Source organism: Trichogramma pretiosum, unplaced genomic scaffold (genome assembly GCF_000599845.2).
Source record: "Trichogramma pretiosum strain Unisexual culture from Peru unplaced genomic scaffold, Tpre_2.0 scaffold8, whole genome shotgun sequence".
NCBI classification, from domain to species: domain Eukaryota; kingdom Metazoa; phylum Arthropoda; class Insecta; order Hymenoptera; family Trichogrammatidae; genus Trichogramma; species Trichogramma pretiosum.
This window is the reverse complement of record NW_019641699.1, coordinates 1,011,183-1,037,043: the sequence shown is the minus strand read 5'-3', so window position 1 is coordinate 1,037,043 and position 25,861 is coordinate 1,011,183. Positions and strand designations below refer to the sequence as shown.

Below are 25,861 nucleotides of genomic sequence, written 5' to 3'. Positions count from 1 at the left end.
TCCATCCACCTATGAAGTTGTGTTTAATATATATATACACAACACCATTTCAAAGTATTTTAATACTTATCAAAACATTAACAAAATGCAGCTGATTACTATCCTTCTCATCTGTGTATCGTTTTTTACGATCGGTACGGTTCATTTTTGAATCGACTCACTATTACAATATAATTTAAATAAAATTTTACAACTGTTACAACAGTTTAATTCTAGATTAATTTTTGTGTTCTTACGGTTTTAGCCAACGCCCTGGAGTGTTATGTGTGCAAAAATCAAGAAGGAAATAAAGAAAAATGTCTGAATACTATCAAAACTTGTGAACAAGGCGAAGATGCCTGTTTAACAGAAATTAGGTGGGGAAGTAAGTTAAAATTTGATTTTTACGTCCATCTAATCTCACTATTAAAGGTTAAGTCTTTCTTGAAATGTTGGTTTTAGAATAGTTTTTTTTGTGATAAATTACAAATTGCATCCAGACATGCATAGTTTCAAAAAGTGCAATGTTTTCATGTATTATATTTATGAAGATGTTAAACAATTCATTTTTTTAATTTAGGTACACCATACTGGAATCAAGGAGCAAAAAAGCAGTTTTATATTTCTAAACGCTGTTCTACCAAAAAAGAGTGTGAAAAAATTCGGCGCAATAATATGGCAGATTGCTCTCATATATGGTACGAAGATTGGAAATGCTCTGAATGTTGTCAAGGGGATCGATGTAATTACTACATCATTGTAAGAATTTTTACAATATTTTGAATTCCCAAATATTTTGGATATTATTTAATTCCGCATTTTATTTACAGTCTGGAAGTAACAAATTAGCATCAACTTTAATGACTATGCTGTTACCAGTTATTGTTCTTTGCAGTTTACAATAAACAAGGAATTGAGTTTATTACTCATACTTTATTTGAAAGCTAGAAATTATTTAATGAACTATGGCTAATGAGTTTAAATCTTGCTCAAGTTAATACTCGTAATTGAAATGTTCTCAGAATTCTTTTCAAGACAACTGAAGGATGCATACGAGATAGTAGGATTTTTGCTTTTGCCTTTGATGTTTCTGAAACTACCATTGTTTTAATTAACAAAATTAGTTATTTTACAGATAATATATATTCTGTAAAGTTTTAATGTGTAAGAACTTTATGAAATCATAGAAATAATCTGAACAGATTAGTTATTTTTACATTTTACAGAACTTTAATTATTACTTATTTCAATTTTGTCATTCGTTCAAAAATAATTACCAGGTTTTATTATGAATTTTTGTATGATTACAAAAACCAGTATTATTGCATTGTTGAAGAAATTTAAAACACATTCAATAATCATGTTCAGATTATTAATATAACCAAACTCAAAATAAATTTTGACCACATTATATTTCATAGGTATAACTAAATTTATAGCAAGTATTGACTTTACAATTAAAAATATTGTATTATATCAGCTCCGTCCAGATATTTCAAAGTTTACTAAAAATTAAGTATGTGTTTTGATTTTAAATTGTGAGTAAAGCAAGTGAAAAGTAAGCTTTTGTGCATTCCTCTCAATCTCCGTCCAATTATTATGGTTGTGAATGCACTGAAAGTTTGTTGATATAAGCAGAAATAAAAATATTTCCAGAACTTTTTGCATGGGAAAATTGAATATCACTGTACACACTCTTAAGCATTACCACTTTAAGGATAATTTATATTTATGTGTTATACATTAAATTGTACAAACTGCTATACATATTTGTAAAGAAATGATTATCATAATACATTTTTATAAAACAGATTTATAAAGTATACTTTAAATTATTTAAAAAGCTAATGCCTTTTTTCATAGGGCCTCTACTGTATACCTTCAGAAACCAATTAGTTATTAATAATTATATATTTAGCTACTAATTTACCATGCTCTTTTTTAACATAATCATTAAATTTAAATCATTTTTACCATTTTTAACATAATTTTTAATGAAATTCTACTAAGATTGATTTAATTATAAATTTTTATATCACAATTACAGGCAATTAATTAATTATTCGAAGCTTTAACTATAGTTGAAAAGATATTAAATATCAAGTGAAATAAAATGTCTTGGTACCATATCCAGTAATTTCAAGTATACGTATCTCATTATTTAGAGTGAGTTACTCAGCTAGTTGCAGGAAAACAAAAATGGTGACAGCTGGTTTAGTTAGAAAAATATCTAATTTATTCATAATCAACACTAAAAAAAATGACAGAATTTCTTTGTGAAATCTAGAGCGAAACTAAAACAGCAACAAGCTCTAATGACGCTGTGGATATATAATGCACTCGAAGCATTATGAATGTAGTATAGATGAAAATCAGATTAAGTATATCATGCTTGATGTTACTGCAGGTTTGCAGTAGTCATGATTGCGATCGCGTTGTAGCGCGAGTCTTCTAAGATAAAGTGTTTTTCTTTTATTAAAATTCTTATTCATGTGGGCGTCTTTTTTTTCATTGGATATGTACTTTTGGAATTGTTTACAAATAAATTCGCTTTGGATGAAAACAGATATTCGTTGAAATTGTACCAATCACAAGGTAAGTTTTCCTAATTTTTTATTTATGATCGAAATAAAATGTCTTAATCATAATTGAAAGCATGTTATGGAATTGTAATTTTTCCGAGGATAGAACAAATATTTACAGTACAATTCGTGGTAACAATTTTTTGCTAATGAACAGTAACATTCATTAATTACTTTAAAGGTCTAAATAATAAGAATTTTTTTATTTGAAATCACCGAAATTACTAGTCATTAAATTGAATCGATTCTTTAAAAATAAAAAGGTAATAAAAATTGGTAATATTTTTATATAAAAATTATTCGATTTTCAAGTTTTTAATTAAAAAAATGAGTATTTTAGCTTGTGGTATTAGGATTATGATTATCATTGATGACTCGAATTACCTTCAGCAGCTTGTAAAATAAAACTTTAAAGTTAAAAATGTAAATAATCGTAAGATTGATTAACGACGATAAAATGAGACACACGGCTCTTTCGAAATACAATACTCGATAGAGATAGAGACAGAGGATACTCAGGATATTCAATAACGTTGAAAATTTATTATTCGAAAAAAAGAGTTTGAATTTCGATTTTTTATTCAAGTTATAAAATCCGTTGATTTAAAAGTAAAACTATAAAAGTAAACTAAAATGAAGAGATAATGTAATAGCGAAAAATAATAATACGGAAAATAATCGTTTCATGTCATTGACAGGGCGCTGTTTATTGAAGTTGTTCATTCTCTCAACTCATGCGCATTTTACCTGCGGATAAGTGAATAATAAGAGATAAGATGTATGGAGTTGGAATTTATTTTCGAGAGCTTTGGTTGAAAAGATAATGGCTTGATAATCTAATGAGCTAGCTCAAGATAGTCTGGAACTGATGAATTAATTTTATTACTTTATCATAGTTAAAATGTTTTTTAATTACCTGTAACTTTATCTATTTTTTTAACGAATACATGTAAATAAACAGAGCTAAAAGGTTTTTTTTTAATTTAACTTAGAAACATGAAGTGGATGCGATTTTTAAAACTTGTATATTGAAATAAATGTCTAATTTTTGTGTTTGAGTTGAAATTTGTTTATATGCAACTTTATTAGCACTGACTATGTTTCAATGTTCAAACCCGTTGATTAATCAATTAATTTGTTCCTCTATAAGAAAACATCGTTTCCAATGACGATATCAAAAATCGTACCTTTTTTATTCTTTCGAGATTAGAATCTTAACTATTATACGACATATCAAGAACGCAAAACCCATGAGATTAACTTTATGGGTGTCTACTAACCGTGGAGGAATGTTTGTTGATAATTTAAGTGTGTATGGCTAATTAGGGACCAATCAGCGACATCTCAGAACATATTTTGTTTATCTGTACACAATGACGAGTATTTCCCATTAGAGCTGGTACCTGAAATTGTGCCGGGGAATAGATATAGGTCTCTTGCTTGCCAGTGTGGCTCGTTTTAGTAAGTGAGTCAGTCGCGTGCTGCCGACGCGCGAGATGAACTCGATGCTTCTAAGCTACTACGGAGGAAAAAAACGCGCAAACCTTGTAGCAGTTGAAACAGATACCTAGTGTGCTATATTGACTATATTTTCCAACGTGACAGACAGGCTGCCTTTATTGCATCATCCCTAATTCTCGGAGATTTTCTTTTGTGATTGTGTTTTGTGGCATATTGTTTTATTTACTTCTGCGTGATACAGTTCAATTTTCCTGAACAAGTTTTTCCAGAGTAAAAAAACAAAATGGAAACGACCTGGAAGAGAATTGCTTCGGTAAGATTGTCCGTAATTATTTTGTTTCAGTGATCGGTGTCATAAAAAATGTTTGAAAATTTGAGAAGAGCCAGGACTATTGCTATATTACGTATTTTGAAAAAAATATTTTGAATTATTTGCGTATCAGCAGATGAGTTTTACTTGTGGTGCCTAGTTTCATGCTTAAAGCGTTTGGGTGTATCAAAGAGATTTACCGATGTACCAAGACAATATCTGCCGGGTTTTCTCCATTTTTACATCATTGCTCATCAAATTTTTAATTAATGATGAAACGTGAAAAAATATAAAATTATAACACGTGTATGGTTAATAAAATATGTCGTTGAATATTACAGCTGCACAATCAGCGCAGTATGCACTTTCCAGACATCTTGACAGCCGTGAGCCGTAAGAAGACAATCGACGCGTCGAACGATTCGTCGTCTCTGGCACGATGCTTGTCAACCCTCGATTTGACATTTTTGGGAATCGGTTCGACGCTCGGTGTAGGCGTATACGTACTTGCTGGATCGGTTGCCAAAAATGAAGCCGGCCCAGCCGTAATAATATCTTTCGCCATCGCCGCCATCGCTTCCATGATAGCAGGTAAGTGCTTGAATCAAGTAATTAGCTTTTTATGAATTTCGGCGTGGTTCATCGAAATTCTTCGGCTTTAAATTTTTTATCAGTACTTATTCTCTTAAAATTGCTCCGCAATAGCAATTTACGACGCGACAAAGTCTCGATTGCGATTACACGTGAACTTTGACTAATATACTTGGCTTATTTAATAGTTAATATAATGAATACTTTTTTCTTTGACCAAGCATGCCCCGCATTATTATCGAACTTTTTTTATCACGATGATGTCACAATTAAAACGTTCTTTTCTACTCAGACGTTGAGATATTTTTGTCAGATAAGCTTCGGTCACCGTGAATGAAGTTGTAAAAAATGTCCTAGTATCGAAATACAAGGATGAAATGACGTTTCATCTGCAATCGAGTAAACATGTTATGAAATAATTTTGCCAACCTCCCGTGAAAATCCAATGACAATGTCGCGGAAAGTCAGGCCGGAAATGATGGAATTGTATTGACGATCGACAGGTCTCTGCTATGCCGAATTCGGAGCTCGAGTGCCCAAGGCCGGTTCGGCCTACGTCTACAGCTACGTGACAATGGGCGAGTTCATAGCTTTTCTCATTGGCTGGACCCTCATACTTGAGTACGTAATCGGATCGGCGAGTGTCGTGCGAGGATTCAGCAATTACGTCGACAATCTCGTCAACAACACGATGAGAAATGCTTTCGAGTCGGCTGCGCCCATCGACATCAAGCATCTCTCGTCGTATCCAGATTTCTTCGCTTTCGGAGTCACCGTGGCCTTTTCCAGTAAGTAGCAATATAATTATTTAGAATCGTCGAGGTCCGATCGTTGATTGAATTCAACTTGCGATTTGCATATTTTCAGTCGCGCTAGCTTTCGGGGCCAAGGAGTCGTCGACGGCCAACAATATATTCACCGTCACGAATCTTTGCGTCGTGCTGTTCGTCGTGATCGCTGGAGCTTTTCGCGCCGATTTCGGCAATTGGAAGCTCAAGTTCACGTGCACGAGCGACAAATGCCCCAAAGGGACGGGTGGATTCGCTCCCTTCGGCGTAGCCGGCATCATTCGTGGCGCGGCCAAGTGTTTCTATGGCTTCATTGGCTTCGACTGCGTGGCCACTACCGGCGAGGAAGCCAAAAATCCTCAACGCAGTATACCCATTGCGATCGTCGCCTCGCTCACCGTCGTTTTTCTCGCTTACTTTGGCGTTTCCACTATATTAACGACAGTCTTGCCGTATTACGAGCAGGACACCGACGCCCCTTTTCCATACATGTTTGAAACGATTGGTTGGCAATGGGCCAAGTATCTTGTGTCCTCGGGGGCCATATGCGGTCTCTGTGCGAGGTGTTTGTCATTTTTACTTGTTTTTACTTAAACCAGCCCATCATCGAGACAAATAATTACCGTTATTTATTTATTCATTCATTTTTCAGTTTACTCGGCTCCATGTTTCCACTGCCTCGTGTAATTTATGCCATGGCCAGCGATGGTCTCATTTTCAAATGGATGGGCAAAGTGAGCTCTCGCTTTCATACTCCACTTATGGGGACTCTGTCCGCTGGCTTGTTAACAGGTAAACGTTTTTCACGCGGCACTCCAATTCGTCGCATTCCAATTCGAAAACTCTAACCTTTGTCTATCTCACCAGGTATTCTGGCGGCGATTTTCAACTTGGAACAACTCGTCAGTATGCTGAGTATCGGCACTTTGCTGGCTTATTCGATCGTAGCGGCTTGTGTTCTCATACTTCGATACGAGGAGAGTCAATCTTTTGAGAAAAGAAACGATGTCGAGTCGTACACTACTTGGTCGATAGTCATGCAACTTGTTAATCACAAAGGACGCACCTATTCGACAAAACTCACTGCGAAACTTGTCACCGCTCTTGTAGCTTTTTACTGTACGTCCACGATTAGCCAATCCATTTCGTTGCCAAATATTTAACTCGTCCAACTTGATTATTAAGCTAATTTCATTTTCTTTTCAGTTGTTATTTGCTTCGGCGTGGCTTCAATCGTTTCCTTTTGTTCCGCCGAGCTTGCAGATGCAAATCCTCTATACATAACGCCATTAGTAGTACTTAGCACAACTTTGATATTTATTTTATACTTTATATATTTGCAACCCACTAGTGACAAGGCGCTCAGCTTTTCGGTAAGTTACAACTTGAAATTCTTTCTTTCATTTTTTTTCATAATTTTAAGCTAACAAATTCACCATCATACTTATTTTTCAAGGTTCCCTGGGTACCCTTTTTACCTGGATTAAGTATATTAATTAACGTTTATTTGATGTTGATGCTGGACATCCAAACATGGATCAGATTTGCAGTCTGGATTATCATTGGTGAAAATTCATCTTGTTTAATGATAAAATACGATCAACTTCTACTCGATGTTACTAACAAAATAATATTCATTTTTCTAGGGATTTTCATATACTTTTTCTACGGTATATGGAATAGTACTGCCAGAACTACAGGAAAATTAACAAATAACAACAATGTTCATAAAATTGGTTGGAGAATCGAAGAAGCTCCTTCGCTCACATAATACTTTATTAGAAAACATTTTATAAAACATTTTTCAAAAGTGATTCGGAAAATGCAACACATTGCACTTAGAAAAATATATTAGTATTTTTACGTTTACTTTAGTAAAATTTTGTAATATATATTTTTTTTGAACTATACAACATTTATCGTAGATATACAGCAAGTGATCAATGGCCAACTATGAAAACAGCATCTTTAGATCATCGATTGTCAATTTGGATGAAACTGATCTTGTGCCTGTTAAAACGTGGTTTGCTATATCCAGTTTTTTGTCTTGAAGATTTTTTACTCTCTCTTCAATAGTATCTTTACAGATAAACCTAAACAAAATATGACTTGTTGATACTCTGATTTTATAATATGAAATATTAATTATTAAATTTAATTAATTTTTTCCTACTTGTAAATGTAAACACTTTTTTTTTGACCGAATCGATATATCCTGTCTTGAGCTTGTGCCTCTAATTGAGGGTTCCAATGAATGTCAACAAGTAGTAAGTGATTAGCTCCAACCAGATTTAAGCCTACACCACCAGCAGTTAAAGACAATAGGAGAATATTAACATCATCATGATGATCATTCAATTTGTCCACGACAGCCTGTGATTCAAGGAAAAAGTAACAATGAAAGACCCATTTGTTTTTTATAATTAATTACAGGGAAAATATGTAAATATGAAAATACTAACTTGTCTATTTTTAACCGCTACTTCTCCGGTGAACTTAGCATAGCAAGCATCTTCAACTTCATCTAACTTCAAAGCAAGAATATTTAAATAACTGGTCCATTGCGATACAACAATTAATTTATCTCCTTTATTTATTATTTCTTTGATCGTTTGGAGAATAGAACGAGTTTTAGAACTTTTACGGTCGTCATTAAATACGGGATTCTTTTTAGTTAATAAATTACTAACCACCTGATCATCAATTTTGTAATCCACAACATGTTCATCTACTTCTTCATTTTCGTTAATAGACATGTTTTGCAACTTTTTCAAAAGTTCAGAACTATTATCGTCTTCTTCTAAGCCGCTTATTTCAGCATCTTGTTTATCTAACATTGAGTGTATGAGTGCTGGATGGCAGCACATTTGTCGTAGACGAAGTAGTAGGACTAAAATTTCATGAGACTCAATGCTACGATGGTGTTCTAATAGAACTTTTTGTGCTTTTGTGAAATGAGTATTTTTACCTATTTTAAAATTAAGAAATCAATTTTAAGAAAAGTGTGTACAAAATTAAATCATACAAATTTTTTTATTCTTACCATCATATTTACTATATCCTCCACCATAAATTTCTCGTAATTGATTTTTTTCAGCTCGTTGAGCTAAAAATTGAGCAAAGAGGTTTTGTGAGAATAAAAGTATTTTTTGATAAGCAAGAGTTTCATCTTTGTCCATGGTAATTTCAACAATTTCGATATTTTTATCTGGAAGTGAATCCAACGCTCCTTTTGATTGAAGTTCTTGTTTAGTTCTTCGAAGCATCAGAGATTTCATTAGCATAATCAGCCTTTGTTTACCAGCATCATTCTTATTATCAACCCAACGTTTCCAAACTTGTAAGTCATCAAACGGAGAACATTTTAAAAATTTCAAAACTGCATACAGATCCATTTCTTTGTTTTGAATTGGAGTTCCTGTGAGAGCCCATCTGTATCTGGCCAGCAACCCACAAACTGATGTACAAGCTTTACTTTTGTGATTTCTTATGTAATGAGCTTCATCCAAAATAATTCTGTTCCATTCCATCTTAATGAACATATTCAATAATTACTTAATGAAACATTTGTAAATAAACATTTTACTTACTTTGTAAAATCCAGTATTTTTTTCTGCTTCTCTCACCAAAGTTTGGTAAGTAGTAACAACGATATTAAATTTTGATAATTTTCTATCATCAACATATCTAGTATTACCATGAAATACAAGTACCGAAAGTAATCCCCTTTTGACACGATTTTTTACTTCTCCTTCCCATTGTTTCAAAAGCGACGCTGGAGCAACAACTAGAGTACCACCATAATATCCTGGAAAACAATTTTTTTAATAAGTTAATAATATTTTCATAAAAAGACAAATATTATGAATTCTTACTTTTATGTTTATTTTTAGATTGCTTCTTTGAAATCCATCCATCACTGTCACTACTATGATCTGTGTCACTGCTGCTATTATCACTATCTTTGGTATCATTAACAGTTGCCAAAATTAAGGAAATCATAGTCAAAGTTTTTCCTAAGCCCATGTCATCAGCTGTAAGGAAAAATAAATTTATATATTATACTTTTTTTAATAATCTCTTTTAATTCTTTTTATTGACTTATTTATGCCTTCTATATTAACAGTCACATAAATTAACGTGAGTAAAGGTGGTGCCAAAAAGCAAATCTATTACAAGAGATTTTTCTCGCAACCATGAACCAAACTTTTTCAAGTAGTTGGACTTTTGGCACCTCCTTTACTGTCATTAATTTTATAGCTTCAATTTTTACAAGTTTTTTATTATTTAAAACGAATAATTTAATTCTAAAATTCTATACCTAATATTCCTCCTTTTGGTTTTTGTTTTTCTCTCCATTTCATCCATGCCAAAGCATGCTGTTGATGAGGCATTAATGTAATCTTTAATCCAGTAGGATCTTTTTCTCTTTGGTCTTCTGTAGGACGAGTTGTTAATGATCCATGCAACTGTTCAAGCCTTTGATGAGTTAAACTCTGTTGTTTTGATAGTGTTTCCATAGCTTTCTTACCAAGATCATTGGTAACAAAAGAAGTTTGAGGGACATTTGGAATATTTTTATAATCAATTTCTGGAAATGGATTAAAACGATCTTCTTTAAGTTCTTTCCTCGGGTCAATAAATGATTTGTCTCTTTTGACTACTGAATTTACATTCAAAGTAGGAGAATGAATACTAACTGAAGTGTCATCTTCATTGTAACTTAAATCTGAACTTTCTGACATTTCATATTTGGATTTTGGATTAACTTTTTTTTTATCATTATAAATTTGTTCACTTTTCCTGATTTTTGGTGTTGAAATTCTTGACTTCGTTTTATTAGATAATTTCTCTAAATCTATTTGGTAAGCTTTAAGTTTTAACTCGTGTTCTTGAATAGTTTTAAATACTTTAGCACCTTTATCTGGTAGCTTTTCTACTGCAACAGATTCTGTAAATTTCTGTGGAAATTATTGATTTGTCAGTACAAGAAAGTTTCATTTTATGTAAAAATGCAACTTACCTTCAGTTTTATTAACTGTTTCTCTGTATTATCTATTGCAATTAACAGATGCTCTTTTTTTTGTGCTTCAATAGGATCTATGTTTCCAACACCCAATTCCTTCCTAGCCCAGTTTATGGCATCATTATCTATTTCATTTTCTAAAAAAGTATTATTTAGAGCATAAAATTAAAATATTACTTCAACATTTGCATAACAAAAAATACTGGTGTTATTACCTGATGAATTTCCAGAACTGCAAATTATAACATTGTCTTTTTCTGGAACTTGTAGTTTATTATTGTTAGGTTTATAATTATTAGTAGCAGTCATTAATTTTCCATTATTCTTGTTTTTCATTAAACTTTCGTTATTAAAGTCATCGTTTGTAGTGAGGTCAATAGCATTGGTATTTTTATAAGGTAAGTGACTATTTTTACTGTTTTTTGGAATTGAATTTGTTTGTGTTAAATCAACAACTCTTCTTGAATTGATTGATTCATTACCTGTTTAATCAATATAATAATATGAGTAAATGAATAGTCAATAAATATTAAATTATACAAGAAAATACTTTGATCTTTAAAATTACTTTCTTCACTTGAGTTATTATCTGCACTATAACTTTCCATACTTTCTTTTACCGAAAAATTTGCAGCATTTGATGGTGAAGCCCTAAATTAAATAGTTGATTAATAGCAAAAAATATGTTTACCAAGAGTACTTTACAAATTATTTTTATTATTTTATACATACTCATCTGAATCAGAATCACTACTGATAATTAATCTCCTTGATCTTTTCTTCAAATGACTATTTATTGGAGTACCTAAAAATTTTAAAGAATTATATCAATGATAAATATTTTTTCATTAAAAATCAACATACTTTCACTTTTGGGAGTGAGTTTTATAGGATTTTCATAAATAGATTGTCTTTTATTTTTATTAAGCTGTGGTTGTTTTGTAACAACCTCTTCATCACTGCAAAAACATATGATTAATGGTTCAATTATTTATTGTTAAGAAAAAAGGTCAAAAGCCTTAAAATTATTATACCTTTCTTCATCTTCACTAGTATCATCCAATATAGATACTTTTCCACTTTGATTCATAAATTGTAAATCTTCTAATAAATGAAATATAAGATTTTAAAAAATACACGTCTTTAACGAATGATCTAATTTTTCATTATCAAAAATTCTTACCATCCTCGGAATCAAGAGATTCATCGACTTTTTTATCTGTGGCCGAGCTATATGAAGTATTACGAGAATCTGCACTTGTTGAAGCCGCCCTGTAAATATAGGTCTTTTCATGTATCTTACTTATGTTGTGAGATAAACATTTTCTCACTTACGATAAATCAGAATCACCAATAATTCTTGTATCACGTCTGGTAGTGGCATTGGGGCCTCTGAATGAGGCTGCAGCAATTTCTTCATCATCACTATCATCTATAACAATTGAGTCTGATGGCTGGAGGCGATGAAAATTGCGATAACTCATAATTGCGTTGTTTACGTTAGCAAAAACTTGGTAAAATCCGCTTATTTAAAATATTTTTCATAAGATACAAATCACGTTTGTAGCGTGGACCGGTCTAAGCACGTTGCAGGACTGATCGTGTTTGGAACGACAGCCTACACGCGGTGTAAGAAGAAAGAACTGACCACAATATAAAGGACTTTGCAACGGTTGCGAATATTTGATTTTAAAATGATTCGCCTTCAGTTAACGGTTTATAATACAAGACTTAATGTGATTGGCGGAAAAATAATTTGAACTAAACTGCGCAATGCACTGCGCTGTGACGGTCGTTTAAATGTGAATTGGCGCGAATATTTCGTGAACTTTTTTTTGACTAAAATAACAATAGATGGCAATACATAAAATATTTTCAATTTTTCTGATATTTCTTTGTTCTTATTTCATAGATATTATTTATCAAAATTTGAACCTTTTCATAAAAATAACTGTAAGGCTAGTGTCTATTTTCACTTAACACGTAACGAAATCAATATCATTGCTAGTGAAAATCAAATGAAAAATATCGTGCTGATGAGAAACTTATGCATTTTTTAATCGTACTTTTTAAGTGAGGAAATTAAAGTTCGATATTGTATAAAAAATGTTCGAAAATAGTTCAAGTTAAAGATAGTAAATTTATAAATTCGAATTTTTTATATCCCCCCCCTTCCATTTGGGCATAATGAAAATTTAATTTGATTTAAAAAATTTAAGGAACACAAAGAGTATTTTAAATGTATTTAATTATTAAAAGTACATCAAATTTTTTTTTTATAAAATCACAAATAAAAATTAATATTATTTTTATTTTTATAACAATACTCAAAACAATATTGAAATTCAATAGTTTCATTACTATAGCAGATAGTAATACTGAAATCAGATCATTTTCAGTAAAATTAAATCTAGCTATTGTTCAAATCACATAAATACTTTAAACATAACAAATTTCAAGTCACAATAACAGTAGAATACCCCACAACCATTAAAATACTATGTACATTTTTGAACTTTGTACAATATCTTTGTACTAAATTTTTAATCCTATGGTCAAAATATTGACTGAAAATTTTTACATGAAGTTTTGATCAAAAGTTAAAAATAAAGTTTAAGCTGTAGAAGTATCTTGAAGAGGATCTTGAACCTTTTCTTGGGAACGCATCAATTTTTTTTTCCTTTTGTCTATTACAAGTTTGACACAGTACAAAACCATCAAAGGTAATGGGGTCATTATTGCACAAGACACAGGGATAACTGTAAAAAATGTTTAATTATTACAATGACTTAATTTAAAATAAGTTGATAAAAAATACCTGTAGTCAAGTCAGCATCAGGTTGTTTTAAACTAAATCTTAATAGAAAAATAGCAACGCCAGTATTTTGAACACCAGTTTCTATAGCTATGGCTCGGATGTCTTGATTTTGTTGACGGAATATAAATGCAACCAATAAACCAAAAATAAAACCCAGCCATGGTAGCCCTAATCCAGCCAAAATTATCTAGATAACCAATTTTACAATGTATATTAGTATCATGCACACTTTTTAATAAACAATAAATTGCTATTTATACAAACCTGCCATGAGAAAAGTCTGAACAAATATAAATTAGTGATTATAGCAAAAATAACAATAAATATGATAAGACAAACTGAAAAAGGTTTCATAATGCGGACCATGATTCCAGAAAACCTTGGCAATTTTTTCTGAATCAAGTATCCTATAGCCAATGGTATAATAAGACCAATAGCAAAAGTAGCTATTTTATCGTAAGGCATGATCAGATTTGCTTTATCAAAAATAATTTTTCCCAAAGTAAATAACCACATAGGCATTAAACCTAAAATTGTAAAGTAGTAAATTAATTCATTTTGCATATTATTTTGTTATTAAAATTTTGAATTGAATTTTTACCAAAGGCAGCAATGGTACATAAAGTAGTCATTGTAACAGATAAATTTAAATTTCCCCCAAGAATTATAGTCCAAATATTGGATGCACCACCGCTAGGGCTAATGCCAGTAAAAAATAATCCTAGTTGCATTTCAGGATAGCTAGGAAATAATAATAATCCCAGTACATAACTTATCTGAAAAAAGTATCATGAATAATAACTATATCTAAACTTTTTGAATATTTTTATGTGTCTCACCATTGGCATTAATAAAAATTGACAAACACATCCTATCAAAGGACCAATAGGCTTTCTGATTGTTTTTTTACATACATCCCAATCCATAGCACATCCAAAATTAACATATAATAAAGATACTAATATTGCCACACTAGCAGTGAAGATAGTATCTATGGTTCTTGCTTTTCTAATAACTACCACATTTAAAGTTGATTCAACCTTAGTCTGAAATAATTTTTCAATGCAGTTAAATCAAGTTATTAATGTTTTTATACTAATCTTAACTGTAACTGATAAGTAATTGTAAAATTGATAAAACATTACTTTGAAGTGTTTAAATATTTTTATGATTTTAAAGCTTACATAATAATCTATCACAATTTGAAATTAAGTAAATATCTTATTAAGTAATTTTAATTTATATGAAAAGTAAGTATAATTACCTCTCCATATTGAAATGAAATTAATACTTTAGCTTTTCCAAGGAAAATGCCAGTAACATTGACTGAACTATTATAAACTTTGTTCTGTAATAGTTTTGCATCAAATTCAGGTGAACTAACTTGTACTATGTTCCACAATGAACTATTTGAAACCAAATTAGCTTTTGATAAATCCATGTTATTCAGTCCATTAATACTAAATGGAATAACAGACACTTCATCCATGTGAATAATTTTATCCGTCTCATTAAATTGTATAGTGACTCCGCTTGCTGAATTGAGCAGCAGCAATCCTATGAAAATAAAAATCATCTCCTGCAATGAGGAATAACAATTATAATTCAATAATGATTATTTAAATATTTTTTGATTGTGTAAGATCTACAAGATGATTTAAAGTTATAGATAAAAAAGAGCAAAAAAAACAATAAGATCTTAATTACAATCTCAATCAGTAATCAAATCACATGCGAAAATATTTGGATCGAAGCAACAAGTGAGTGCACAAGCCTTGTGTAAATAGAAAACAATTCCTAAGCGCCAATTCATCGAATCGGTAGTTATTTTTTTCCATGTTGAATTTAAAATTCACTGAATAAAATTTCAGTTGAAGTTACGTCACTCACGTCGGCGAACGCATTATACTTTTGCACCATTGCATATCTTACTCGCCGAGTGTCACATGGAGTAGGTCTGCGGCTTACTAAAAAGTAATAATAGATTGTGGCAGTGTCTCGTGGGTATATAGTCAGAGTGCATGCATGCGATTCGCACGTAAAACGCACGCATAGGGTCGCGCTTCACTTTCAGAGATAGTCGCGTGCCTCGATGCACTTGACTTTTACAATCTTCTGCGTGATGCCTCACAGTTTGAAAAGATTCAAAGCAAACTGAGAGCATCATTTTTATACTTAACGCAGACAATAGCAGCGACGAGCATAGCTTCTTTCACGTGTTTTATCGATTAATCCGATCTATGTAAGATTATAGGTAGATTCTAATGGGGCCGTAATGTTGATAGCAGACATAAACTCACCTTTTATTGATAATTACGGCTCGTGATGTAACATGTGGAAGGCTACTAGCTGGTAGTGGAAAGGTATAAATGATAAGCCAGACCGGTTTGTCAAAATATCCAAGCTGACGAATCAGAGGTCTAGCTGATGACATCGGTTGTGCCGCTTCTGTGCGAGGCTACTAGCGCGCAATCACTGCCGTGAGCCGCAAGGCTGATAAAAGGCAATCGCGAGCTGGTTACTGGCTGGGCATTAGCGCGGACTTGGCTGCACACTGTTGCTATACAGGCCTATCTGCGGAACCGATTGAATCCGGCATTCATTCTACTCGAGTCTCGAGTTGCAACGGAGTAACGTGTAGCCGTGACTTTTGCAGGTACATAGTGTACACAACAGTACGTTCTCACCCGACTCGTACTTTCCTATTCGTGAGAGTAGGCATGCTCGTTTGGCACTGTGTTCTCTCGTTGCATCTCGGAACTGTCGCTCCTGCAGACAGATTGTTTTTGTGCCATATTTGCGCAGGCGCTACTAAACTTGCTAAAGTATATAATTTGAGTTTGACGATATTCTTTTCATCTTGTTAACTATAAAATTTCGGAAGTTATTACACTCTACGGATTACAATTGTCATTTTTATCGCAAATTCGTTCAATCTTATTCTACTATTTGTGAGTATAGATATCTACGATTAGAAATCAATACACCCCATACTCTGCTTGGCTTGATTTATTTAATGATCGGGTACTTTCAAGTACAAGTCGGTGGTCTTATTACGATCGGCAACAAACATTTTCGAGCACGAGTGCACTCACTTAATTTTTTCAGTCGATAATAGTTTATTAAAATCCCAAGTCATTGAACTTACCATCGTTGGGCCTACTGTTTTTCTTCGTGTAATTCGCTGGAAAAATCTACTTGACAAAATACTGCGAGTATCACCAATGACAATGATTTTTTGGTAAAAAAAATGCAAGAATATGAGTACAAAGATATATGAGTACAAGTGACCAATACGGTTTATATGTTTCAAGTGATGAAAAAAAATCTTTTCAACTTTGAACATTCCAAGTTTAAGCACCACGATTATATCCAAACGGTATATAAACATAGCAATGGGTTACTTGTAGACTGTTGTAATTGGGGATTAATTTCATTAAAAAATAATCCATTTGCATTGATGTAATTTTAATTACTAACAACAATAAATAAAGAATTAATAAAAGTTTCGAAATGTTTCGCTTTTTGCTTAAAGTTCATAGACGCCAATGTTCAATCATCAATATTCAATTATTGAAATGTCTTTATAATTTAAAAATAAAATCGATTACTTTGTGAAATGGTAAAATTTACCGTTTCTTCAATTCGCGCTAGTTTACCTATAAATCGTTCAACGATTACGTTAAGTCATTTGTGGCTTAGTATTATAAAGTGAATAAAATCAAACGTTATAATCTTTCAAAGTTGATATATCCTTTATTTATCAAAAAAATTTTATTTTAAAATACATTTTTTTTAGAAAATAGTAAGCTGTATAAAAAATGACTCTTTTTACGTGTTGAATATTGTTCTTGCTTTTGTTCTTGCTTTTTAAGTTAAATTTTCAATTTAATTGATCTATTGATCACTGATTCTATACATTTTCTGCAAACACGTAATTTTGAAACTTCCTTTAATTAATACAGAAAATAATTTAATATGTTAAAATTCTTGGAATTCTAAATCAAAAAGCTTGTGAATGATATCATCCATTTGAAAATCATCTGACAAATCCACAATTAATTCTTCGACAAGCTTATCAGAAATCCATGAAACTACATCCCAAGGTTTATTGTTTGAATTACTGTTGTACATGAGGTTACTCTTCAGTGACTCTTCATATTGATTTTGGTAATTGAGAATACCTGCAATTACTTTATCCGATATTTTTAATTTTATTTTCTCGCTGTTTTTCCCGTAAGTAGTCTGACATGAAAAATCGTTCGATTTAATAAGTTGTTTATTTTTCTTGGGATTGGTTGGTTTTACATTATGAGCTTGCTCTAACTCATCTTTTTTTTCAATGCAAGAAATAAGCTTTATATTTTTAGTACCAATTACATTGTCATCTTTGGTCTGCGGTTCTATAAAAAGAAAATATTTACATATAAGTAATATGTAAGGTATCATATGAATGAAATATATTTTTGAATTTTTTATTGTTAGTGAATAGCATATAATATACCTAGGCCATAAAACTAAGAAAAATTTCGAATAAAGTGATATTACTGTGTATTCGAAACGGATCACCGCTCAACTTGAGCTTTTGTTGTGTGAGTTTAAAACTTTTAATACATGAGACCTAACAATATTATTTTTTGTATACCCTTACAGCTGACAATAGTTATTTCCCACTTATCAGTTTTGGTTCCGTTTTGGAAGCATACCACAGGTGCTCCCGGACTTTTCTTTTTTACAGCTTAGACATGTTATATCATTTAGTTTAGCGATCAGAAAATTGGTACTTTTACTGACTTTGGTATTGAAAAAAGCTTATTTTTATTCCTTGTGATGTAATAGTAACTGAAGTGGGAGGTAGTCAAATTCTTGTACTTGTGTGAAATTTCATGTCAAAACTCCTTTTTCTCGCTAAAGGAAAGCTGAGGAAATTTTGTATCAAAATAATAAATTAGTATTATTTCCGAATGCATTTGCGGCCACGCTAGGAGTTTTGACGTGAAATACCAAATGTGGAAGATTGATAACCACTTCAGTTATGTATAGTATTTTTTATTACACGGAGTGCGGAAAATGGATTTTAATATTTTCCTGCACACTGTGATAAAGTAGTACATTTCAATATAAGCATGGTTGATGGAACGGGTAAGGTGAAACCTTTAATTTATTCAAGTTATCATTATGTTGGTGTAAAAGTGAGCATCATTTTTTATGCTTTAAAGAATGTCCAGAAATAATTTTGAAAACATAATCTCACTATGCCTTTGGGTATGAAATGCAATAAAAAATTGATTTTTTATTACAAAACTTTTAAACTTACTTGTTTCCACCTGAGTTTGGAAATTTGATAAAAACTTGTACAAAGTATCTATAGAGCTTGGAGGAATAGATGCTGTTTTGCTATCATTACTTTGGACTAAAGACAACAAATCTCCAATTACAGGTAATAAAGATGCAGCTTCATCATTCTTTGATTGATCTATTAATAAGTCTTTTCCTTTGAATTTTGAATTGGTCAATTTTGCAGCTTCTTTAAGATTAGAATTGGTATTAAGAAGCTTATTGGTTTTTTGAAAATTTTCTCTTCTGTTTGTACATTTTGCAGATCGATGACTATCAATATCAGAATCAAGTGGAACTGTTTCCATTATAGTTTGTATATCATCTTCTTTTTGAGGAATATCAATTCTTGCAATTTTATTTGCACTAGTTATATCAGTTTTAGCTAATAGAGAATTTGATTTCTTATTCAGCATAGAAGGATTACTTTGTTGTTTGCATCCTAGGCAATTTTGTTTCCGATTTTTTGTTATCTGAAACATGCTGTGAGTTTTCTTAGGCTGATAAGTTTTTAATAATCTAAAGTCTGGTGCATACATACTCAATCTATGAGCAATTTTACTTTTAATTTGTTGTTTATTATTGCGAGTAGGTGTCATAATAGATGATCTAGTTGTATGACTAGCAAATTGAGATTCATGTTCAGAAGCAGCACCAAATTTGTTCAAAATTGCAGTACAACGACTTTCAGTCTCTTTTCCTAAAAATGTATCTTTATCATCTCCAGATGAATATTGATCTGGTGTGAGTTTTATTCCAAGACAAATATTTTTTAGTTGCACAACTGTTTGCAAAATTTTCTGCAATTTTCCAGGGTTATTTTTCAGGACAGAACAAGGAATATGCTTGCAGTAAGCACTTAGAGCAGCAAAAGTCAGTTGATGAGCACTCAATAACTTTTGTTCTATGGCTTGCATATGCAGAATAACCCCTCTTCTGCATAATCTCATTTTATAACTTGGGTCAATTGCTTTTATATGTTTAAGAATATCTGCTATTTGCCTGCCTAAATCATATAAGTAATTTCTCGATAGCCTAGTAGAAAATTCCACAACTCTTTGTTGTCTTCGTTGGTAATCATCTTCGCCATCAGGTAAAGGAATTCTATCAATTTCACATGAAATATTTTCTAAGACAATAGATATTTTTCTTTGGATGTTTAAAATTTTAGTGACAACAAGAGGATCTGGATGCACAGGCATATAATCTTCATCGTTGCTAAATCGATCTGGGCTGACTTCAGGACTAGAATTGCACTCAAAATTATCTTTATAACGATGACATCTATAATGGGGTCTAATGTTTTTGAGTGTTTGTTCCGATAAAGATTTTCTTATGTAAGTTCTACATGCATTGTGAGATTCTGATGTATCGCTTATGCAACACGAACTTCCTTTTTGAGGCTCTGTTAATAAAATATTAGTACAGCAGTCACAATTTTCTTTTTCAACATGCGAATCCCTTCTTTCACAATTAGCTGATTGTATTCTTCTCTATAATTTAAATTTAATTGATAGTTAATAAGAAAATAGTGCATGATTATATTTAAAATTTAAGAATATTACCTTAGAGAATTTATGAGTGTTTACTTTTGATAAATCAGCATCTAATCGAGTTAATTCTCTGTCCACATCTTGAAATGTTTCTTCAAGAGTTTTGCTAGATTTAAGTTTTTGTCCATCATGATTACACTTGATCATTTCTTGTTGCTTTTCTTCAAAGTAGGCTGAATAAAGTCTTTCTTCTTCATCTCGCGTTCTTTGTCTTTTCACATTTTTAATGATATTTTTGAATTTATCAGCAGGTAGAAACTAGATTAAAATGTTTAAGGAGAGTAAATTCGAACGTAAATAATATATTTTTCTGAAATGAATAAGAATAATGTTGAGGTAGAATTTTACCTGAAATTCAAAATCATCTTCGTCTGTGAAATGATCGAAGTCTTTTGAAATGTTACCATTAACCGTACGATATTTTTCTTTAGCGCAACACGCCATCGTTACTCTTAGACAAACGATGTCAGGGTTAGGTCCTATGTTTAAATTCTACATTCCATATAAAATTTCAGCGCGCCTAATCCTCGTTCTTGTATGATCGAAAAATATATAAATGAGAAAAATAAATTAAAATTGCGTGGTATGGCGCGCGTCTCTCTTTTTTACTCTTCTCTTCCGAATCGGTACGGTGGGACGCTTGCCAGCTGACGAAAATAACAAGAAGTGATGGGGCTAGCGCCTACCATAGCAGTCGTCGCTAGACACAGCAAAAAAGCGTATACTAAACTCCCCGTTTTGCAACTAAGCGGTCGACTTTTGTTTGGGGCGATTCATAAACCATACGGTGCATGCTGCAAGTGAGTATTTTGAAAATTGATCGAATTGTGGATATAGGATGTACTGAAATTTAATTTGAAGATTCAAATACCTCGTCTCGTCTCGAGAATTTACCATAGAGGTAGTAAATAAACTCAAAAAATTTTCAAACGATATAATACCCTGGAAGAAAATGAAACTCATGAATATGTACTATATCGTCGGTTCAAGCTATTTATCTATATTACTGTTATTGAGTAAGATTAGACTGATTATTTTTTCATTAAAAATTTAAAGAAAATTTTACGAAGTATTTCATAACTATTGAACCGTAACTGAACATTACTTTTTGATTGGAATTACTTATAAAAAAAACTCAATTAAATTACACTCCATTAATTAAAAACAAAATTTTTATAGAACATTTCAACATGGATACAAGAAGTTCAAGTAATGCCACCAATAATATGGACCGTAATATAGTTGATGAAGTTGACGAACAGATTATAAGAGGAGATCAAATTGGAGACACAATGTACAGTGCACATTGGGTTTTGGACTTTATATTATCTCTAACAAAAGAAGACAAAAAAGATGAAGACATGATTGAAGGCAATTTAAGCACTATATGGGATATGACTGCAGATGAGCAAGTTGTCACATTTTTATTGGAAAATCAATTTTATGATGTAGCTTTAGTATTTCTAAAAAATTCTAGAAATGATAGACACATAGTCAGTAAAATTTAAAAATATATAATTAGGTATATCTTTCAATATTCATATTAAATCATCAAATTCTACAGGAACAGTTAATTGGTATTATTGCCAACTTAACTTGTCAAACAAACGCATTGGAAAGTTTGTCTGAAAAAAATGAATTAGTGAATATTATTTTAATGCACTTATCTGGTAGTGATACAGAAACGTTACTTCAAGTTTTTAGATTATTAAAATGTTTCATTCATGATATTAAAATAAATCCCAATTCCTTTTGGTTAAAAAAACTTACAAGTTGCGAAATTCTTGTGGATTCGTTAAACTTCATTCTTTGTAACTCATCAAATGGTTGTAGCTTTAACAATAATAATTTTTTTTAATGAAACATATATTTAATAATTGAAAAATTATTTTTTCAGAGAATCTCTTGATGTCTGCATTAGAATTAATTTGTTTGATGACTGAAATCAAGTTACCAAATAGCAATCAAAGTTTGATGGAAGGTATCTTTGACGTTGAAAAATTGTTGCACAATTTCAACATAGCAACACAGGAGCTTATACATTGCAAAAATGATGTTCATGATGACAATGAAATTAAAGTAGTTAACTTGTGGTTTAGTTTCTATGAAACTATATTTCACAAAAAATTATATAAATTCACTCATGATCAAGCAGATGAAAATTTCAAAACAATGAATGATATATTAACGAGAATGTTGAAACCTTATGAATGCTCAAGCAATTTAGAACTGTTTGAAAATGACTGTTTTGATATTATAGAAAATTGTATTAAAATGGCATCCTTTTTTGAATGTAATCAGATGCTACCATCTAAGGAATTACTACAAACTGTAGCTTTGATATTGTTAAATATTCAGTCAGGTATCTCAATTATAAAACATAGATATTAGTGTATTGTGTAACAAACCAATTAATTGTTTTTTTTTATTCTTACAGTCATGAGTCAAGATGATGCAGTAGAAATAGAAAAAGTAAAACAATTGCACATTACATTATCATTATTTTGGGTCGAAACTCATAAGCTACTCAGTAAAAAAGGCAATGCATCCATATTTGACAGTAATGCTAAAGACTGTGAAAAATTTATTGAAAAAATAACTTCTGAATTCCCACAACTAACAATAGAAATAAAAGATATAATTAGGCAGTGAATTTTCAATTCTAAATTTAAACAAAAAATAGTTTTAGCATTGTCTGCAAAATTTGTTTTTCATGTACATTTTAAATCTGAAGGCTTTATTAAAATTTAATATAAAATATTTTAAAATTCAGTTTTTTATTGAGTTGAAAATTTAAATTCATAAATCTGCATCGTTTTTTCAAAATTTACTTTCTACTTCTTAAAAACTTTCTTATATCAATCAAAAGTTCAGTCAAAATAGTGTTACATTATACGAGCTCAGATTTCAGAACCGAAGCGCGCGTAACATGCAGTCTACTCATAAGGCGTTCATTCGCCTCTGAAATACTCACACTATTATAGTACTGTATATGTATACCATCTACCTAGTATCATTCTACAGTGCGGTGTGTGATGTGTATTTCTATATATAAAATAAATACAGCCAGCGCATGTGTGATATGCGCTCAGCTGGCTGATCAGCGATATTCAGCAGTGTACAGAGAGTGTATTATAGATTTGTCAAAGGCAGCAGTCGCTGTTGGGCGATTACTCGAGGCGCACTTGACAACTTAATATTACCAAAACATTCGGGTGTGTGCGCGAACTTATGTGCGTCTGTGGACTGAGGATCTGTGTGTATTAAAGCGAGGGTGGGCCATCGTATAGTCGATAGCAGTTTATTATTTTATTTATAGGGAGGCTGTCGCCCAAGCAACGCAATCAAGATTCGCCAATTATTCCTTCGTGCGTTGTCATCGATTTTCAACAGATTCAAGATGCCCAACGAATTAACCATCGAAGACGTGAGTATTTATTACAATATTCTTATCCCAATGTGACCACAGCATTATTTGCAAATCTCTGCCTATGTTGCAATGCGAATTCGTGTCAAGGATAGTTTTTAACCAAAAAACTATTTCCGCATTCGAGGCCTTTGACTCGAGGACGCATAGCGAATTTTCGTTTCACTCGGCTCTGTTTTGCACGGTTCTCGATGATGCTTGTGTATATTTACACGTGTATGTCAATATTGTTTTTTTTTTTTTCAATTCGTTTCATAAACTAACTCTGAACGTTTCTTTTATTTGAAGATACGAATTTTGAAATCTCAACATGTGCACATGAAAGACGAATGTTTGGTTCTACAAAAAATCAACAAAATTATTCGCGAAGGCTCGAACAAACTCCAGGTGCGTGCCATACTTTTTCCTTTTTTTAATTTTATTCTTGAACGTAATATAAAAATGAATTTATAATTAAATTTATATCATAGGTTGTGTCAGATTTCGATTTGACTTTAACAAAACAGCATGAAAACGGAACACCAATCCTTAGTAGTTTTGGTAAGCAAAAATTATCATATATATTTTACTACAGTTATTATTTTTCTTAGAATATTACCAGCAAGCAACTGGAATATTATTATCATAATTGAATGTGATAAGATTCAAGATTTTATTAATGATATTAAGATTATAATGCTATATTTAAAATGTTTAATATGTCAATTCAATTTTTAGGCATTTTTAGAAAATGCAAGCAACTGCCTGATTCTTACAAAGATGAAACAAGATTACTGTATGAAAAATATAGACCAATTGAAATTGACCCAAACATACCAATGGAAACAAAAATTAGTGCAATGAATGAATGGATGACAATATCTCACAAAATGTTACAAGGCCTAGAATTTGATAGAAAAGAAATAGACGAAGTAGTCGATTTACATGGTCACTCTCTAAGAGATCGTACCAAAGAGTTATTTAGTAAACTGTGGACTAAAAATATTCCAATCCTTGTGTTCAGTGCAGGATTAGGTGATATTGTAGAAGCTTTATTAAGGCATCAAGGAGTCTTGTATGATAATGTTAATGTCATATCAAACTTTTTACAATTTAATGGAAATACACTAGGTGGTTTTAAGAACTCAAATAGAATTTTACATGTTTTTAATAAAAATGAGCATGCAGTAGAAAATGAGTATTTCAAGATTATCAAAGGTCGTTCTAACGTAGTATTGATGGGAGATACTCTTGGTGATGCTCTTATGGCTGATGGTGTAGAAAATACTGAAACCATTCTCAGAATTGGCTTCCTTTATGAACATGTAAGTGTATTGAATGATTAATGAAAATACTAATCTTATTTTAGAGTTATTAATGCTAATATTATTTTTTTTTTTAGGTTGAAGAAAGCTTACCACTATTTAAAGATGCTTTCGATATCGTGTTAGTGGATGACCAAACTATGAATGTAGTTTTAGATATCCTTAGTTCAATTTTGTAACGAAATTAGTTACAGTTTATAAGAAATGAATTATTATAAATAAAAAGTTCCCAAAAATTTTTTTGGAATAGACTTTGTACATTCATGTTTTAGTAAATCATAAGCATTAATATCTTGTAAATTTGTATATTTTACAAGTATACATGTGATTGTAATAATTTATGTAATAGTTAAAAATCAGATATATGCAACAGAGAAATAATTGAAGACTGTGGTCGTATAAAAATTCATAGAAGTAAAATTAAAATTAGTTGAATAATTATTGTTTCGAAAAATCAAATATTTCTTTGCAAGCAAAGATTTTTTTGAATGATGATGTTGATGTATCATATAGTTGTATATTAATATTTAGCACAAATTTTAAAGTTCTAATTATTTTGTCAGATTTTATTAATACCAATGCTTTAAAAGTTTTTGAAAAACTTGAATATTAAAAAAAATATAATTTTAAAATGTTTTTGACAAAAAGTTTATCATTTTCATTTTTATTTGAAGTACCTCATTGC

At 31.3% G+C, this 25,861-nt stretch overlaps 7 protein-coding genes across 12 annotated transcripts; 4 read left to right on the top strand and 3 right to left on the bottom strand.

Annotated features, from left to right (window-relative positions):
• On the top strand, positions 1 to 1,791 carry LOC106651203 (phospholipase A2 inhibitor and Ly6/PLAUR domain-containing protein). The gene is made up of 4 exons (XM_014369623.2): positions 1 to 134; positions 245 to 364; positions 560 to 738; positions 810 to 1,791. Exons 1-4 carry the CDS (start codon positions 86 to 88, stop codon positions 882 to 884), a joined length of 423 nt encoding a protein of 140 aa, XP_014225109.1. The 5' UTR covers positions 1 to 85; the 3' UTR covers positions 885 to 1,791.
• Positions 1,792 to 2,407: 616 nt separating this feature from the next.
• LOC106651211 (cationic amino acid transporter 3) lies at positions 2,408 to 7,492 on the top strand. Of its 2 annotated transcripts, none has more exons than XM_014369637.2 (9): positions 2,408 to 2,574; positions 4,674 to 4,923; positions 5,427 to 5,711; positions 5,791 to 6,274; positions 6,364 to 6,503; positions 6,579 to 6,830; positions 6,918 to 7,084; positions 7,168 to 7,276; positions 7,358 to 7,492. In XM_014369637.2, the coding sequence occupies exons 2-9, from the start codon at positions 4,692 to 4,694 to the stop codon at positions 7,480 to 7,482; spliced, it is 1,794 nt and encodes a 597-aa protein (XP_014225123.1). In that variant the 5' UTR covers positions 2,408 to 2,574; positions 4,674 to 4,691; the 3' UTR covers positions 7,483 to 7,492. The 2 variants fall into 2 exon arrangements, with proteins under 2 accessions (XP_014225123.1, XP_014225122.1); XM_014369636.2 differs by lacking the exon at positions 2,408 to 2,574 and adding an exon at positions 4,020 to 4,335.
• LOC106651210 (transcription termination factor 2) lies at positions 7,436 to 12,405 on the bottom strand. 2 transcript variants are annotated; one of them, XM_014369634.2, is made up of 15 exons: positions 12,073 to 12,405; positions 11,921 to 12,009; positions 11,772 to 11,841; positions 11,602 to 11,696; positions 11,470 to 11,542; positions 11,288 to 11,388; positions 10,953 to 11,219; positions 10,735 to 10,874; positions 10,033 to 10,672; positions 9,587 to 9,745; positions 9,302 to 9,519; positions 8,755 to 9,241; positions 8,174 to 8,679; positions 7,885 to 8,084; positions 7,436 to 7,804 (listed from the first exon to the last, which is right to left on the bottom strand). In XM_014369634.2, the coding sequence occupies exons 1-15, from the start codon at positions 12,219 to 12,221 to the stop codon at positions 7,663 to 7,665; spliced, it is 3,336 nt and encodes a 1,111-aa protein (XP_014225120.1). In that variant the 5' UTR covers positions 12,222 to 12,405; the 3' UTR covers positions 7,436 to 7,662. The 2 variants fall into 2 exon arrangements, with proteins under 2 accessions (XP_014225120.1, XP_014225121.1); XM_014369635.2 differs by having other exon boundaries at positions 11,306 to 11,388.
• Positions 12,406 to 13,091: 686 nt separating this feature from the next.
• Positions 13,092 to 16,311, bottom strand: LOC106651212 (ileal sodium/bile acid cotransporter-like). Of its 4 annotated transcripts, none has more exons than XM_023462503.1 (7): positions 15,263 to 15,724; positions 14,820 to 15,134; positions 14,395 to 14,601; positions 14,157 to 14,331; positions 13,820 to 14,082; positions 13,556 to 13,742; positions 13,092 to 13,496 (listed from the first exon to the last, which is right to left on the bottom strand). In XM_023462503.1, the coding sequence occupies exons 2-7, from the start codon at positions 15,129 to 15,131 to the stop codon at positions 13,351 to 13,353; spliced, it is 1,290 nt and encodes a 429-aa protein (XP_023318271.1). In that variant the 5' UTR covers positions 15,132 to 15,134; positions 15,263 to 15,724; the 3' UTR covers positions 13,092 to 13,350. The 4 variants fall into 4 exon arrangements, with proteins under 4 accessions (XP_023318271.1, XP_023318272.1, XP_014225124.1 ...); XM_023462504.1 differs by having other exon boundaries at positions 15,287 to 15,724; XM_014369638.2 differs by lacking the exon at positions 15,263 to 15,724 and adding an exon at positions 15,856 to 16,311 and having other exon boundaries at positions 13,093 to 13,496.
• Positions 16,312 to 17,370: 1,059 nt separating this feature from the next.
• Positions 17,371 to 20,915, bottom strand: LOC106651184. The gene is made up of 4 exons (XM_014369591.2): positions 20,794 to 20,915; positions 20,458 to 20,703; positions 18,873 to 20,385; positions 17,371 to 17,958 (listed from the first exon to the last, which is right to left on the bottom strand). Exons 1-4 carry the CDS (start codon positions 20,887 to 20,889, stop codon positions 17,537 to 17,539), a joined length of 2,277 nt encoding a protein of 758 aa, XP_014225077.1. The 5' UTR covers positions 20,890 to 20,915; the 3' UTR covers positions 17,371 to 17,536.
• Positions 20,916 to 21,153: 238 nt separating this feature from the next.
• LOC106651186 (protein saal1) lies at positions 21,154 to 23,213 on the top strand. The gene is made up of 5 exons (XM_014369592.2): positions 21,154 to 21,245; positions 21,625 to 21,938; positions 22,010 to 22,271; positions 22,343 to 22,807; positions 22,883 to 23,213. Exons 2-5 carry the CDS (start codon positions 21,636 to 21,638, stop codon positions 23,095 to 23,097), a joined length of 1,245 nt encoding a protein of 414 aa, XP_014225078.1. The 5' UTR covers positions 21,154 to 21,245; positions 21,625 to 21,635; the 3' UTR covers positions 23,098 to 23,213.
• Positions 23,214 to 23,289: 76 nt separating this feature from the next.
• On the top strand, positions 23,290 to 25,746 carry LOC106651198 (7-methylguanosine phosphate-specific 5'-nucleotidase-like). Its single transcript, XM_014369616.2, has 5 exons — positions 23,290 to 23,872; positions 24,161 to 24,259; positions 24,343 to 24,412; positions 24,590 to 25,176; positions 25,254 to 25,746. The coding sequence occupies exons 1-5, from the start codon at positions 23,846 to 23,848 to the stop codon at positions 25,353 to 25,355; spliced, it is 885 nt and encodes a 294-aa protein (XP_014225102.1). The 5' UTR covers positions 23,290 to 23,845; the 3' UTR covers positions 25,356 to 25,746.
• The last annotated feature ends 115 nt before the right edge of the window (positions 25,747 to 25,861 follow it).

What these genes read in the sequence shown, in the direction of transcription:
- LOC106651212 (XM_014369638.2), bottom strand. Translation starts at nt 15,131, where the DNA reads ATGATTTTTATTTTCATAGGATTGCTGCTGCTCAATTCAGCAAGCGGA. An exon ending in AATTTTTATTAATGCCAATG is followed by an intron (nt 14,332 to 14,394) that starts GTGAGACACATA and finishes TACTTTTTTCAG; the next exon opens with ATAAGTTATGTACTGGGATT. An exon ending in TCAGACTTTTCTCATGGCAG is followed by an intron (nt 13,743 to 13,819) that starts GTTTGTATAAAT and finishes TTGGTTATCTAG; the next exon opens with ATAATTTTGGCTGGATTAGG.
- LOC106651184 (XM_014369591.2), bottom strand. Translation starts at nt 20,889, where the DNA reads ATGGCGTGTTGCGCTAAAGAAAAATATCGTACGGTTAATGGTAACATT. An exon ending in ACACTCATAAATTCTCTAAG is followed by an intron (nt 20,386 to 20,457) that starts GTAATATTCTTA and finishes TTTAAATTATAG; the next exon opens with AGAAGAATACAATCAGCTAA. An exon ending in CCAAACTCAGGTGGAAACAA is followed by an intron (nt 17,959 to 18,872) that starts GTAAGTTTAAAA and finishes TTCTTTTTATAG; the next exon opens with AACCGCAGACCAAAGATGAC.
- LOC106651211 (XM_014369636.2), top strand. Translation starts at nt 4,306, where the DNA reads ATGGAAACGACCTGGAAGAGAATTGCTTCG. An exon ending in ATATGCGGTCTCTGTGCGAG is followed by an intron (nt 6,275 to 6,363) that starts GTGTTTGTCATT and finishes TTCATTTTTCAG; the next exon opens with TTTACTCGGCTCCATGTTTC. An exon ending in TGCAGTCTGGATTATCATTG is followed by an intron (nt 7,277 to 7,357) that starts GTGAAAATTCAT and finishes TCATTTTTCTAG; the next exon opens with GGATTTTCATATACTTTTTC.
- LOC106651210 (XM_014369634.2), bottom strand. Translation starts at nt 12,221, where the DNA reads ATGAGTTATCGCAATTTTCATCGCCTCCAGCCATCAGACTCAATTGTT. An exon ending in ACTAGTGAAGATGAAGAAAG is followed by an intron (nt 11,697 to 11,771) that starts GTATAATAATTT and finishes ATGTTTTTGCAG; the next exon opens with TGATGAAGAGGTTGTTACAA. An exon ending in AGTGATTCTGATTCAGATGA is followed by an intron (nt 11,389 to 11,469) that starts GTATGTATAAAA and finishes TATTTAATTTAG; the next exon opens with GGCTTCACCATCAAATGCTG.
- LOC106651198 (XM_014369616.2), top strand. Translation starts at nt 23,846, where the DNA reads ATGCCCAACGAATTAACCATCGAAGAC. An exon ending in AAGGCTCGAACAAACTCCAG is followed by an intron (nt 24,260 to 24,342) that starts GTGCGTGCCATA and finishes TTTATATCATAG; the next exon opens with GTTGTGTCAGATTTCGATTT. An exon ending in ACCAATCCTTAGTAGTTTTG is followed by an intron (nt 24,413 to 24,589) that starts GTAAGCAAAAAT and finishes TTCAATTTTTAG; the next exon opens with GCATTTTTAGAAAATGCAAG.
- LOC106651203 (XM_014369623.2), top strand. Translation starts at nt 86, where the DNA reads ATGCAGCTGATTACTATCCTTCTCATCTGTGTATCGTTTTTTACGATC. An exon ending in TGTATCGTTTTTTACGATCG is followed by an intron (nt 135 to 244) that starts GTACGGTTCATT and finishes TTACGGTTTTAG; the next exon opens with CCAACGCCCTGGAGTGTTAT. An exon ending in AACAGAAATTAGGTGGGGAA is followed by an intron (nt 365 to 559) that starts GTAAGTTAAAAT and finishes TTTTTAATTTAG; the next exon opens with GTACACCATACTGGAATCAA.
- LOC106651186 (XM_014369592.2), top strand. Translation starts at nt 21,636, where the DNA reads ATGGATACAAGAAGTTCAAGTAATGCCACCAATAATATGGACCGTAAT. An exon ending in CTAGAAATGATAGACACATA is followed by an intron (nt 21,939 to 22,009) that starts GTCAGTAAAATT and finishes CAAATTCTACAG; the next exon opens with GAACAGTTAATTGGTATTAT. An exon ending in TCTTTGTAACTCATCAAATG is followed by an intron (nt 22,272 to 22,342) that starts GTTGTAGCTTTA and finishes TTATTTTTTCAG; the next exon opens with AGAATCTCTTGATGTCTGCA.